The sequence below is a fragment of the Monodelphis domestica genome, chromosome 6 (assembly GCF_027887165.1).
Source record: "Monodelphis domestica isolate mMonDom1 chromosome 6, mMonDom1.pri, whole genome shotgun sequence".
Lineage (NCBI taxonomy): Eukaryota > Metazoa > Chordata > Mammalia > Didelphimorphia > Didelphidae > Monodelphis > Monodelphis domestica.
The window spans coordinates 191,784,892-191,800,986 of record NC_077232.1 but is presented as its reverse complement, the minus strand read 5'-3'; the positions used below and the strand labels follow the sequence as shown (position 1 = coordinate 191,800,986).

General features: G+C 39.4%; 1 protein-coding gene across 1 annotated transcript; it reads right to left on the bottom strand.

The window, feature by feature from the left end:
- Positions 1-314: 314 nt before the first annotated feature.
- Positions 315-15,868, bottom strand: LOC100023907 (guanine nucleotide exchange factor VAV2-like). Its single transcript, XM_056803811.1, is given in 4 exon segments — positions 315-742; positions 10,257-10,364; positions 12,989-13,117; positions 13,120-15,868. Coding segments are annotated over 4 exon segments (2,811 nt in total). The 5' UTR covers positions 15,266-15,868.
- Positions 15,869-16,095: the final 227 nt, after the last annotated feature.

The following is a 16,095-nucleotide window of genomic DNA, read 5'->3' as shown; positions in this document are numbered from 1 at the left end:
ACAACTCCTGCAAAGGCATTTCTTCTGCTCTTCAAGCTGCTTAATGCCCTACTCTGACTGTCTAAAATTCCCCTGCTATCTGACTACCTGACACTAATAATCTGCTCAGAGAACTTTAGTTTGATATATAGTTCATCAGAGTAGTTTTAGGTTGACCCCTTTTGGGAGGGCTGAACCCTATCCCGGACCAGCTCACATGACTTCAGGCCTTCCCCACAGAGAGTTTACTGGCTTGCGGGCAGAGATCTTCCCAGCAGTTGGGAACATTCTCCCAGTAGGCTGGAAACTTGAGTGGATGACAAGGTAAGCAGGATTTATCCAAACAGGTACTCCAGAGCTGATAACTTCAGCTTCAAGGGATAGTAACCCAAACCCCTCTTAGGCTTGCACAGATTGAAAGTAGGAGGAAGTATAAGCTTCAGGCTCTCTGTATCTACTTTATCATTTCCCCACCCTCCAGAACACAGCCTCTGCAGTTTCAGAGCATGCAGCAGGTCCAGCACACTCTTTTGCAAACTTTCCTTTCTGTTACCTGTTTGCAACTCATCTCCTTCACTCATAACAGCTGATAATCCTAGATTGTTGGCTACAGCGTCCTGCATATGCTCTTCCATGCTCTGAAGGGAAGCCATTATAGATGGTAGTTTGACACTCTTGGCACACTGACATTTGCCAAATTTCCTTGTGTCCCTTGATGCTTTAGCTAGATCTTTTTGACTACCTCCAGGGTAGCACTTGAAGACTTTGGTGGAAACATCACACCTCTCATTATATGAATTCCAGTGACAGAAAAGAAAGTCTCATCTATAATAAAGTATTTAAAATATTTTTATATTAGACTACAACCTTATTGCATTAATTATTGATTATAGATAGAAAAATGGGACTTCTTTGTGTCTCAGATGGCTCTGTTCAAGTAGAAACATACAAACCTTTCCATGGAATTTAGAGCACTTTCACTCTATTGTGGTTCAACTACAGGTCGGGTAGCCTAGCACAGCAAAATCCTGAATAGAAAGAGAGATCAGGAGGAAATTTGGGATTGAGTGATAATTGAACAAGAAACAATTTGAGCTTTGAGGTATAAGAGTACACGGCATTGATGCTGAGTGGTGGGGATTTCAAATAGAGTGTTAACAACATGGCTAAGTTCTGGAAAATTATTACCTTTAAAGGCTTCATTCATTTGTTCTGTCAGCAAACACCTCTTAAGAACCTATTATGGACACTACTTCCTGTTACACGAGGGCAAGGCAAGAAGTTTAAATAATATGTTTTCAGTACAGTCATAGGGAGGATTTCATAAATGTGAATAAGGAATTTGCCAAGAACAAGGGAGACCTGCAAAGGTTGAAGAAAATGTGTCTGGAGCCAGTGGGGGAAGAGAAAGGTTCATGGAAGATTCAAAAGAAGAAACTGTTGACCAGAGGGAGTTTCTGGTCAGTCTCTTATCTAAGACACTGGGAAAGAGCTAGTTTGGAGAATTTCTCTTCTAATACCCTTTTGACTGGCTGAGCTGAATGAAAGTTTCTTGCCCTAAACTGAAGATCACCTTGGATTAAAATTCCCTTAGGGGAAACATATTCCTTGAAAGACAGTTTTGATCCCACCATCAAAAAGTGACCATAGGAAATAGTTAGCAGGGATCTCCCTGTGTCCCTCTACCCTCTAATCTCACTCTCTTTCCTTTTCAAGAAATAAATTAGATAATTTAGATTACAGAACTGTCTCAAAATTTGTGTAACAGGAGGAGGATTTTCAAATCAAAAAAGAAGGCTGGGAGGGGTTGACTCACCCTCTAATGAGGACAGGACTGACTCCATTAAAAGTTGTCCAGCTTAGTGGAGGAAGAGGGAAGGTGCTACTCAGAAATCAGCCCTCAACAGCAGCTGGTTTTCTGGTCCCAACGTCTTTCAAGTCCCCTCCTTTTCTCTCTCTATTACAGAAAAAGGGATAATTATGATATGCCACATTACATTAAAAGTGTATCTGAATGTTGCAGGAAAAAAAAATCTGTAATAATTAATGTAGAATAATGAATGAAGTAATGAACTTGGATTCTGGAAAGAAGGTAGTCAATGCCAGAGGTGTCAAGCACATGGTCATTTGTGGCTCACAAACTCTTGGTACCAAAATAAAATTGCTTATTTTATAATAAGGGAATAAATAATAGTAATATATAATAAAGTATAATTTTGGGGGGACTCACACTCCTTAGATGGAGAAATGAGGGTTGAAGGCAGTGAGGAAAGGGTTGATGAAAATGGCTTCCCTCACTACTCCCTCCCTGAGTCCCTGAATTACTTGAGGGAGACAAAATGGAGATCTCCCCTCAATGAAGATTTGCCCCTTGATGGCCATGCTGGTCCTCAAGGGCAGTGGGGAAGTCTTTTCTACAAGGAGAGGTATGAGGGACCTTAATCCAGATATACGCTGCCTTGGGGAGCTCACAAGCCTCCCCTTCATGTCTTCTTGAAACCTGGAAACAAGATGGAGTCTGACAATGGGCTTACTCTCTAGATATAAATTAATGAGATTGAATCTGCTATCTGACTGCTTGTTTAGATTTCATTGTTCATTGGGGCAAAGGGTGGAGGTTAGAGGGGTTCTGGTTGCCCTAAATCTCTTTTCTAAATAAAACTAATTACTGAAGTACAAGGTTTTCTCATACCCAAGGGAGAGGTAGAATAGGGGAGAGTACTACTTACCAATTTGAGTCCAGTATCTCAATAGTTCATGGAAATGAAAGTCTTGGAAGAAATTCGGTTTTCTTGACAGGAACCCATGATACTTTAAACAAGAACCCTCGATATTAGGGCTTCTCTCACTGACAGAAATCTCCACAGGTGTCTTGAATGGCCCCAAGAAAACAGCTCCTTCTTCCACTTCCTTCTGTGTCTCAGCCCTCAAGACCCTGCTTCTCAGGAGAATTTCCCAGAAGTCCTTGTTCAGTTCCTAATTGTCGTTCTTGCCTCATGCAAAGGTTTATTCTCAGCATTCCATTCACCCCCAACGGTTCTCTTTCCTACTCCCACCATTACAAAAGTATAATAAAATTATAGAGATATCATTTACTAGAAACATAAACTATATATAGTAATAGTATATAATGTTGCCAATAAAATTGATACTTGGGAAAAATGTAAATGGGAAATATTTGGCAATTAAAGATACAATAAAAAAGATATTACATTTTTGAATAAAATCAATGTGTGCCTTGAGTAATCCTTATATATGTTCTAGTTGCCCCAGTTTCTATAGGAATGACATCAAAAGGTATATACTGTCTCCTTTATTTACTAGTTGTATGGTTATGGACAAGTCATATATTCTCTTTCCAAGTCTGTAAAAAGGAGATGATGCCTACATAAAAAATTCAATGTGAGGAAAGAAGTTTTTTTTTCCCTGACAATTAAATTTTTCCTTAATTACATGTAAAAAAGTTTCTAACATTCTTTACATCATTTTTTAAAGAATATTTTTCCACGGTTACATGATGTTCTCTCCCTCCCCCTCTTTCCTCCCACCTCCCAAAGCTGACAATTCCACTGGTTTATACATGTCTTATTACTCAAAACCTATTTCCATATTATTCATATTTTAATAGAGTAATCTTTTAAAAACCATAACCCCAAATCACATACCCATATAGCCAAGGGATGAATCATGTTTTTCTTCTGTGTTTCTACTCCCATAATTCTTTGTCTAAAAGTGGATAGCATTCTTTCTCATAAGGTCCACAGGATTTTTCTTGATCAGTACATTGCTATCAGTAGCTGCTGGGGACCAGCCCCTTACGACCCCTGAGAGTGGAGGGGGAGGGAGAGAAGGAAAGGGGAAGCGACAAAGAAGGTACGGACTGCTTTCACATAGTATGCAAAGAGGAGTCGTTTATTGAGGCAAAAGCATGGTATATAAAGGAAAGAGGGAGAGAGAAAGATGTCCTGCAAGGACAGCCATCGCCTAGCCTGAAAGAGGAGAGAGGGGAGAGAGCGAGGCGGAGCTTGCTGGGCCATAAATACCATTTGCTACGTAGTACATAGGGATGACCCTCATTGGTCAATGACAAGGCATAGGTGCGGTTTCTCTTAACCAGGGGAGAACAAAGAAACCTGTTTTCCCGCCTAACCTGGGAGAAGCTGGGGTCAAGGGTCAGAGGCCTTCCCAGCCATGAGCACTACTGAGCATGCCCAAGACTGACTGTTCCCCTTGCCCCTGGGCTGCTACATCTCCCCCTTTTTGTTTTACACACAAATGAATAGTGTAATATCAAAATGTAGCAACATTACAGCATTAACAAATACAAACACTCTGGTGCATAATCATATTCTGATACAGAGATGAAAAACCTATCCTGATTGTATAACTTAGATACCCCAATCAAGAATGAACATCAGCATAAACTGATTCAGTGATCAATCTTAAAAATTCCCAAACTGATCTTTCTATCTGCCTGTCTGCATTTCAAGATCAATGCAACAGTCTTAGTAGATATAAAAATGTTAAGAAAATAATTTCTACGCTACTGATCCTGATCTAATGAGGTAGAACTCCATGGTTCACATGACAGGTGCAATAACCAAACATGCCACCATTCACAGTCTGGACTATCAGAAGTTGTCAGCCTTTTCAACAGTTAGCAAAATACTATCCCTGGAGATGAAGGATAAGTCCTTCCTTTCTCTCGTCCTGATACTGCATCTTGGGGATCTTTCCGTGCTCACTGCCAGATGCCTGCCACATTAAGAGACTGGTTGGTAGCTCGATGCCAGGACATCCAGCGACTGAGGGTGTCAGTACGCCATGTCTCTGCATTTCCCAACCTCAAACATCCATTTCACATGGAAAATGTAACCGTGGCTGAGGCTGTCTGGTCCATAATGAAAGATTCATTATGATTCCCCTTACATGCAATCAGACATCACTCTCCAGTATGGTCATCTGAAAATTAACAATTGCTGTCATGTTCTCATGTTCACCGACTGTTAGGTGACTGTAATTCTAGAAATCTTTGCACCTTCATAATTCTGGATCAGAGCATTAACAGTACTTTCCTTGTACTCAAAAATTCTGGCCTTAATAGTGTAAAAGAAAAAATCAAGGTTGATCAATCAAGAGTGACTTTAAAAAGTTTCCTCTAAAAATATAAATACTGATCTCTATAAGATTCCTCTCCCTTTTCTTTTTGTTTGTGTGTTGGGAGAGATCCCTTCAAAGAAAAACATCCTCTCTTAACAATTCTGGAGGATCATGTTATCACATGTCAAATGATCTCAGAAAATTGATCCTGGGAACCTGATCCCAAAATTAATACAAGATTCTCTTGGCTCTTGGCTCACAGTCTATGTGGTATCTTTGAAACTGAGCCAATGTGAAATATCAGAACTTATATTCCCAATGATTTCCAATTCCTGATCTAAATAGATCAAAATTCGCCTTGTATATGAACATAATTTTGCACCAATACAGGCTTTGCAAAAACATCAATACATCAATCACAGTGCAAATTTTTAACAAATACCAATATTCCCATCCATTTTACATTCTCAATTGTAACTTAAATAACCATGATGGTGATAATGAAGTAATATTTCAAGTTCTGACTGCATATTCCTTATGTCATCCTTATTTTAAATCTCTGCTTGTATAAATAAACCCATCAATATGATAACCAAGCCTATACCATTACCAATATTTGCAAAATTCATTCCACCAAACCAATGTTTGGGTAAATAGAAGCTTAAGTTGTTTCCCATGTAGAAACAATTTCTACAGTTTCTTGTACCTACAGCATTTGACATAGCTTTTTCATTCCTAGTTGTCAGTGTATAATATTCAATGTGCTTTTCCTACAAGCTTATCTGTGCCTATTGTGTCATGTTTTTAATCCATACTCCAAAACAGTGAAACTTAGATTATACATTGCCCTTGCTCCATGTTTTTGTGCAATAATAATTTTTTCCACCTAGGAGAGACAATGACTGCGCGTCCACAGAAATTGTCAAACCTAGAGCCCTCAGTTTTTCATGAGGTCTTACTTCCATATACCAGAACGTCTTCCAGTATATGAAAGGGAAGCCAATAGATCCCGAATCCAGCGGCCGTCTGAATTCTGGGACTGTTGGAGGAGAGCAAGACATTTTTCCTATTAAGATATTACCCACAAAGACAGGGTATCAGGAGTAATGGTTAGCAATGGTATTAACACTCAACTACTGCTATGGTAGTCAGCCCTTAATGTAATGTCAGGAACATAATCTTTGCCTGGATGTCAATGATCTCTTACAATAACTCAAGTTCCTAATTAAAGATTTCCTAACGTCTTTTTCCTGATCTCTCATTCTTTCTTGAGAGTAACATCAGTGTCATCTGTCCATTAAACCTGTCTGTGCATCATTTTCTGCTTAGCACCTCATTTTTGATGTCAGAGGTATCAGGTCTATCCTATGGATGAGAGTTTTCTATCTCCTACTCTTTGGAGAATCATACCAAGGTCTATACCCTTGTTGATAACAGCATTTCTTACAATACAAGTGGTGGATTTACAATGCATACAATATACATTTCTTTTGACAGTATCATATACAAAATACAAGGTATACATTAGTAGCTAGACAATTTTAGCTATTTCATCTCAATCCCATCGCAAAGTCTTTGGAATGTGGGATGTATCTGGTGTCTTGTACAGACACAAGTGTGATTTAGTCCTTCTGAGTTAGCATACTTGATGTTGCTCTGGGTACCCCATCTCAATGGATGTCAGCATGACAAGTGTCCTTCAGTGGCCTAATAGCCAATGTCTCTAATAGTGTAATGTCATTGTTCTAGAGTGATATTAGTCACCAAAGAAGTGTCCTTCCAGCGAGTCTGGATTGTGGCTGGCATGTAGATAGCTGATGCCATCACCTTCCGTCTGCTTCTCTTCCTGGTCTGTATCAGCTGGTATGAAGCATGATGTGGGAGACCAGATGTTTTCATTATCTGTGAACATATAAACAAGACCTCGACCCAATGTTATCATCCCCTTGGGTCCCTTACAGTCTTAATATCTTGATGATTTTTAACCCAATTCAGGTATCTCACACAATGTGATCTTTATCATTAAATTCAATATTGATTGTTACAAAGCTTTAACTTATATTCTTTCTGGGGTGTAGAAAAGATAGATGATTAGTGATACCATATCCACCTCTTTTCCTTATGAAAGTGGAACAGTCACAGCTTAACAAAATTGACTTCTAGATAAGTCTGATTCTAGCAAAAACATATTGTTTGCAAATATAATGCACCCTTTAAGACAATAATCATCAGTACATTTTGGATAGTAATACCCTTTTTGTGCTACAAGTGGACAGCATTCCTTATACTGTCATAATATTCCCAATTATACCCTTTTGATATTTGATCACATTTGGCTAACATGGAACAATTCCAATAATATCATTTCAAGTTACACATTGTACCAATACCATTCAAAATTTTCAGGCATGTAATAAAGTTAGATCTTTTACCAAATACCCATATATTCCTAGAACAGAATATCTGTTAGTGACTCAATGATACTCTTCTGCATGTACATTGTTTCTCATACAATTGCATGTGTGTGTGTATAGTGTGTTAAACCTGCCTATAGGGCAGTCTTTACAGTCCATGTGCTGCTTTTCTGGTGTCCTGTGCCAGACACCTCTGCCATCTGTCCTTCTTCTGGGCAGATTTTCTTGCCATCAGATGCTCTTGATCATCTTCCATGGACTCCATGTATCTGAGAAAATAGACAGAAAACCTCGACCCCAAATGAAAGCCTCATTGGGTCTTAGAAAGTTAGAAAGTGACAGAACATCTATACCTTCAGTTTTTGAACCTTGGGGCTCATGAATTCCTTTGAGCTCTATTTACCATAGCTTGCATGTAAGCCATGAGCTATGCAATTTAGCCTTTGCATTGCTGTTAAAAGCCCTGCTATTCCAAGCTGTTTGGAATAGACAGTTGTGCACAGATATTTATAAAATCTGCAATCACTTTGCTCACTTCTTCATTTGAGCTTGAACCCATAAACCAGGAGAGTAAGTATCTCCCATCACTTTTCACAGTTCAACCTTTGTGCCAGGAGCAAACTGAAATGCACCTTTTGCTCCACAATATACAGTGGATATTCCTCAGGGGTGAAATTAATCCACAGCAGTTTGCATTGATAAGCCATATCACCTGCTTGTTCAGGATATAGATGTACCATAGATTTTGCAAAGCAGCATGTATAGATGCTTAAATATTTGCTTTTTCAAATCCATAATCATAAAAATATCATTCTATAAATCACTTGTGAATTGACCCATGTGTGCTGGGATCTTAAGTCTTTGTCTGCCTGCACACAATTTTTGCTTTTTGAAAAAATTTCCACCTTGTGCAGTTATTAAAATTATAGCATTGTCCTATGCTAGAAAAATGTGCACAGAATTATCAAACAATTGCACAGAAGTTGTTATTTCTGAACTACTGCCCTTAGCTTCATAACTGAAAAGATCTTAATACTGTGAATAAAATCATTACTTTCGTCTGCTAATTCTGCAAATCTTCACTGCAGAAGTAATTCAAATTATGCCAGTAACCTTTGAATTTGCCTTATTATCATAGGTCTCTTTTCAATATCATGATCAGCTTCAATATCTGCAATTTCAATACATGATAGTATTGCCTCTTTCAAATCCTTAATAAATTACTGTACTGAGTAACAGAGTTCCTGATAACCTTAATAATTAACCACTGGTAAACAGATTAAATCCTTCTAACCATGCTTTTACTCTGCTGAGCATGTGTCTTAATTTTCCATAGTAAAAGCTATTCTAATTATAAATCATTTGCTTTCTGGATACAGGTATGTTAATATGCCCAGTAAAAAAGTTTCTGAACTGCATACAGGCTGTTTGAATAAGCTCTGCTCAAGATTCATCCTGTTGCTTTATGTCCTGCTTAGAAAAGTGTTAATAATTTCTCCATAGTTAAAATTAGAAAGCTTTAGAAATTCCTTTAAATCATATTCCAATTCATGCTTATTATATCTTAGTATTAAGTTTTTTCTTCTAGCCAATTACAGCCTTAGTGATACAACTTGCAACCTCAGTTGCTCTGATGCTATCTTCCACGTGGCTCAAGCCACGTGGCCGGTAGAGAGAAAAATTTCAAGCTGCTTCAGATTTAAGCCCAAACCTTAAAAATTTTCTGTTTGCACTTTAATCACCTTGTGATTCATACCAAAATTTCTCTACAGATAAAACATTTCTAGTCCTGATATTCTGTGGCATATAACAAAAGTCAGAGAAAGATATTTTAATTCTCTTTTTTAACTTCCTTTATCAAAAAATATAAGCAGACATTCCTTTATAATGTTGCCTACATCCAACCTAAATTAAAATTCAAATTCCCAAATCTTACTTTACTGTATTTGCAATCGCCCAGGTAAAGCCTGCCTTTACCTGGCTGGACCTCAAACAAAAGAGTTCCTAGGACCTTTTTTCAAATGCTAAATGAGTTCGGAGGCTTGCCCTAAAAAAAAATCTTCTGCCTTTGGTTACAGAATGGCAATATCTTTTTACAACTTAGGCTGTTCTGAATTTAACCTAATTCAGGCCTTTAAGTGTCCTGCTTTGAGTCAAAGCAGTTACTTCCTGATAAGCCTTTTAAAAGCATCCCAGGAATTTGCCTGTGAAGATTAGCTTGCTCCTTGCTTCTGGTCTGCTAGCCTTTCCTGCTTTTGCATATGAATAGCAGCCTGGCTCTAGGAGCCTTTTGTCTCAGGAGCTGGTAAATTTGACTTTGCTTTCCTGATGAAATTTTAACTCCTGCTTTTTCTTTTCCCAGTTGCTCCTTTTGAAATTCACTATGCTCTAGCAACTGTTTGTTTCAGAGTGAGATTTTTCGAGTTCTCAATCGCCCCTAGTGAGGGTTTCCCTGGGTCCAATTTTCTTTTTCCTTCCCCTCCCCCTCAGACCGCTCCTCAGGTGTTCCTTAACCTCCGGAGATCCAGGTCCGAGAGAGGAGGCCTCCGACTAGCAGACCCAGGTGGGGGAGGGAAACTGCACTTCGTATATATAAGGGGACTGTTATTCCGTTGCCATCAAAACACACATACATTCGATCATTCACACAATGGGGTTTGAGAGGGAGATATGAATGGGACGACCTACCCTTCCTCAGGATCGTGTTCGATCCCTACCCGTTACTGTAGCCTCGATTTCCTCAGGATCGTATTCGATCCCTACCCGTTACTGTAGTCTCGATTTCGGCGCCGAATTTTTCCTCAGTCGTCCGGTGGTCGCTCGGGCCCCACGTTGGAGCGCCAGATGCTGGGGACCAGCCCCTTACGACCCCTGAGAGGGGAGGGGGAGAGAGAGAAGGAAAGGGGAAGAGACAAAGAAGGTACGGACAGCTCTCACATGGTATGCAAAGAGGAGTCGTTTATTGAGGCAAAAGCATGGTATATAAAGGAAAGGGGGAGAGAGAAAGATTAAAGATGGAGCTTGGCCAGAGGCCAAGCTCCTGCAAGGACAGCCATCGCCTAGCCTGAAAGAGGAGAGAGGGGAGAGAGCGAGGCGGAGCTTGCTGGGCCATAAATACCATTTGCTACGTAGTACATAGGGATGACCCTCATTGGTCAATGACAAGGCATAGGTGCGGTTTCTCTTAACCAGGGGAGAACAAAGAAACCTGTTTTCCTGCCTAACCTGGGAGAAGCTGGGGTCAAGGGTCAGAGGCCTTCCCAGCCATGAGCACTACTGAGCATGCCCAAGACTGACTGTTCCCCTTGCCCCTGGGCTGCTACAAGTAGCAAAGTTGATTACATATGATCGTCTCACAATATTTCACTTTCTGTGTACAATATTCTTTTGGTACTGCTCATTTTACTCCACATCAGTTCATGGAGGTTTTTCCAGCTTTCATATAAAAATCAAGCAGTTCATCATTCCTTAGAGCACAATAGTATTCTATCACCATCATATAACACAATTGGTTCAGACATTCCCAAACCAAAGGACACCCCCACATTTTCCAATTTTTTTGCCACCACAAAAAGTACAGCTATAAATATTATTGTATGAACATTATATTTTTATATCTGGGGTACAAACCCAGTAGTGGTATGGCTGAATCAAAGGGCATGCAATCTTTCAAAGTCCTTTGGGCATAATTCCAAATTGCCTTCCAGAATGGTTGGATCAATTTACAACTCCACTAGTAATGCATTATTTTTTTCCCAATTTTGCCACATCCCCTCCAACATTTATTATTCTGTTAGATGGGAGATAGTACCTCAGAGTTGTTTTTATTTGCATTTCTCAAATCAAAAGGGATCTTGTTTCAAATGTTTTATTTTATTTGTTTATTCTTTTTTTTATTTAGAATATTTTTCCATGGTTACATGATTTATGATTTCCCTTCCCAGAGCTGACAAGCAGGTTCACTGGGTTATATATGTACCATCGTTCAAGGCCTATTTCCATGTTATTCACATTTGCAGTAGAGTGACCTTTTACTATTAAAACCCACATCATATCCCTATCAAACCATGTGATGGATCACATGTTTTTCTTCTGTGTTTCTCCTCCCACAGTTCTTTCTCTGGATGTGGATAACATTCTTTCTCATAAGTTACTCTGGATGGTCCTAGATCATTGCATTGCTGATGGTAGAAAAGTATCACATTCAATTGTGCCATAATTTATCAGTCTCTGTGTACAATGTTCTCCTGGTTCTGCTCCTTTCATTTTGTATCAAATCCTAGAGGTCATTCCAGTTCACATGGAATTACTCCAGTTCATTATTCCTTTAGGCACAATAATATTCCATCACCATCATATACCACAATTTCTTTAGTCATTCTCCAATTGATGTACAACGCCTCATTTTCCAACTTTTGCCACCATAAAGGTTGCAGCTACAAGTATTTTTGTTTGAGACTTGTTCCTAATTATCTCTTTGGGGTACAAACCCAGCAGTGGTATGGCTGAGTCAAAGGGTATGCATTCATTTAAAGTCCCTGTCCCTAAGTCTAACCCTAACCCTCCAGAATGGTTGGACCAATTAACAACTCCATCAGCAGTGTATTGGCGTTCCAATTTTGCCACATCCACTCCAACATTTATTACTTTCCTTTACTGTCATATTGGCCAATCTGCTAGGAATGAAGTGGTACCTCAGAGTTGTTTTAATATGCTTTTCTCTAATCGGGGGATTTAGAACATTTTTTCATGAGTTTATTGATAGTTTTGATTTCATCCTGTGAAAACTGCCTATTCATGTCCCTTGACCATTTGTCTACTGGGGAAATATGTGTAACTCTTAAAAATTGTTTTTATTACCAGAGTAGATTATACATAAACAGAAGTTGTGGTATGAAGCTGTACAGGAGGATATGTAAAATAAAAATAGGGGAAAAAGAGGATTGTACTTAGAGAAACACTAGGGAAGAGGTAAAATGGGGTAAATTATACCACATAAACAGGTACATGGGTTTGGGGGAGAATACTATTATAAAAGGGGAAGGAAGAGTGTGGTGAAAGGTAATACATAAACCTTAATCTCAGTGGAATAATTTCAGAGAGGGAAGAAGAGCCAGATTCATTGGGGTATAGAATTCTATCTTGCCCTATAGAGAAGTAGAAAGGGAACAAGGAAGGAGGGGTTTGGGTAGAGGAGTATTGCAATAACTGAGAAACAGAGGTTTAATCTGTATATATCAATTTATTAGGGCTGGGCCCTAAATACAGGAAAAGCAGACTTTTTTATACATTCAAACCAATTAATCAAAACTAATTAATCAAAAGGAAACAGTACAACATTAAATAATCTCATTTTAATTAGATGAAACATTAGGGACTTCCCAAGTTCTGAGGGGGAAAGTGAACAGGGATAATTCCCTAAATTTAGGGAAAAGGGTGTCCCAATACTCCCAAAGTATTTTTAAACAATCAAAAGAAAATGGAAATAAACCGACTGATAAATGTGGGGTCAGTTTTCAAATAAGACAAGGACTTTTTCATTTTCTCTTCTCGCTCCATCTTACTGGCAAAGCAAGGGTTTCTTGAATAGTCTGTTTCTCTAGATAGGACCCTACTGTTTGGAGACGGGCTCTCACAGACCAGGGCTTCACAGATGAACTAGGAAAAGAACCAGATTCCTGGGTTTGCATTAACCTTCCTTCTTCCCACTGAGAGTCAGGGGGACCTCTCAGAAGTTCAAACACATCACCTCCTTGGCATGTTAACCCTGACTTGCCAGGTGGAGATGGAATGTCATGGTAACTCTGCACTGTCCCCAACTTAGGAAGCACTCTCATACTTAGTGTGTCCAGGTATTCAGGAGATCTAATGTTACAGGATGGAAATGCTTCTAAGCAGTCCTTATGTGCTCCCACCCCACATTTAGTGCAAAGGTAGCCTTGATAGAAAGTCCCCTTTAAGAACATCTTGCATGCTTCACAGTTGGTTGTCTTGTCAAATGTGTTCATCTGGAAGTTGTGATGGTTTGCATTGGCCTTCTCTGGTTTAAGGTTGGACATTGCCCTTTCAAACTGCTCCATCCACTTTCTTTTCATGTCTTCGGTCTTGCAGAAAATCTGGAAACCCTGCTTTCCTTGCAGGTGAATTAAGGAGAATCCATAAGACCATTTCCTAGGGTCCTTATTATTCACTGGATCATCTGTCATCTTGTGAAAGAGCAGATCAAGCATCTCTTGTAGCTTGTACTTGGTGCCTTTTCTCTTACAGACAAGCACCACTTTATCAAACAAAAATAAACACCTATCCTGTTTGTTATGGTTTCCAGAGATGCATCTGACTTTTAATTCCCCGTGAATCTTTGGCTTCCCAAATTCTACCAGTTTCACTTGCAGGTTTTCTATGGAACTCTGAAATTCACTGATTTTCTTTAAGATTTCTTTGTCCCTTTTGACTTCATTTATGTGCATTGCCAGGTCCTGCATGGCCTCTAGGGCATGCTGGAGCTGCTGTCTCTCCTCAGGGTCTGCAGAGTGTTTGAGGAGTTCCTTCAGAAGGAGGTGATATTTTAGAATCCGTTGCATTGGCACAACTAGCAGATCTTGCAAGGTAAAATGCCCATGGTGGACCTTCAAGCTGCATTCCTTGACTTTTTGCCTCAAATCTTCACGATTGGCAAGAAGATGACTCAGAGTCTTTTGGGCAGACTCCATGTTGCTGCAGTATTCCACGTAGACCAGTAGCTGTTCTTTGAATTCTAGAAAGACTTTAGCCAGGCTGCTCCCTCCAGCCATCACTGATGCATCAATGGCCCTTAGAAAGCTCTCCTGCACTTTAATTAGCTCCTTCAGGTTAATAAAGATAGCTGTCCTTTCCAGAGGGCTCAGCAACAGCTTCAGAGGATTCATGCAATTCTTTTCTATGTCTTTAAGAGTCTCATAGTATTTGCCTTCTGTTAAATGAATCTCTAGTAAGCAGCAATTTCTTTTCTCATCTTCTGACATACCCTTTTTCAAAGGCTGTTGATCTATCAATGAAGCCACATTCTCATAGATATGCTCACCTTCATCTTCACCTGGGACACAGTCACAGACATGATGGTGGTCTTTCAATGCAGCCATGTCCTCAGAGATACTCTCACCTTCATCTTCACCTGGGACACAGTCACAGATCCGCTGTTGATCTATCAATGAAGCCACATTCTCATAGATATGCTCACCTTCATCTTCACCTGGGACACAGTCACAGACATGATGGTGGTCTTTCAATGCAGCCATGTCCTCAGAGATACTCTCACCTTCATCTTCACCTGGGACACAGTCACAGATCCGCTGTTGATCTATCAATGAAGCCACATTCTCATAGATATGCTCACCTTCATCTTCACCTGGGACACAGTCACAGACATGATGGTGGTCTTTCAATGCAGCCATGTCCTCAGAGATACTCTCACCTTCATCTTCACCTGGGACACAGTCATTGATAAGCTCACCCAGACCATGTGCATCAGTCAGTTCCTGAAAGTTCTGACATATATAATCATCATCATCTGGGGTCTCTTCTGAGAGGCAGTGTTCTAAGGAATTGATCTCCAAGATTCTTCTGCACTCAGGACAGGGGCAGAGTTGGTCATCTTCTACCAAGCTCCACATCAGGCATTTCTGACAAAAGCTTTGACCACAGGACAAAGTCCCTTCTTGGTTGAAGTGCTTCATGTACACAGGGCAGGTGAGTTTTACCTTGAGGACATTTTTTGGTAAATTAGCCACATCCATATTCCTCAGGGGGATCAAGGGTGTTCAGGACTTCTCTGTTTGAATTTGTTTACTTCCCAAGATCCTCTGTCCACTTTCAGCTTTTCACCTCTGAAAGAGAAATATAATTTTGTTAAGAATAAGGAGTGGAAAAGTTAATGGCAGTCTAATTTTCTAGAGAATAATAGACCAACACTTTATGCCAATCTAATCAATAACTCAAAATTACTATTACCCTACAAAAAAACTGTATTGGCATAGCAGTATATTGAAGAAGGCAATGTGGACTTAACAAAAAGTCTTCAGCCTTCTGTGTTTGAAAAACATAAGGTCTCTTCCCTGAACCCAATAAAAATTACTAAAAGTCATTGTGGTCAACCTGGAAACTTGTCCCTATCTTTTTTCCAACGTCCTACCTTGGGTTGTCTATTCTACTTCTATTCCTCTACTCCAACCACAACATCTAATTCCTGTCTGGGTTCTCTTGGAAGTAATGAATCAAAGGAAGAAAGGAGGCATCTGCTCAGATATCATTGGATATTCAAAAATTAAAACTCTCCAAAGAAAAAAAATTTATTTACAAATATGAAAGTCAAAACTGCTGTTAACAAGCATTTAATGGCCATTTAGTAACACAATATAATCTTTGATCAATTTTGTGAACTGAGCTTAAAATTTCAAGTTATCTTAGGATCATATCTACTTTATGACCTCATTCTTTATGTACAAAGATGCATAATTAATGGCCTCTCAGAAATCAGTGCAAGAAGAGCATGGATAGAAAAAGCATGGTAGTCAACTCCATTTTATATTTATGACTTGGAGGTCTAGAAAATCATAAAGCTTTTCAA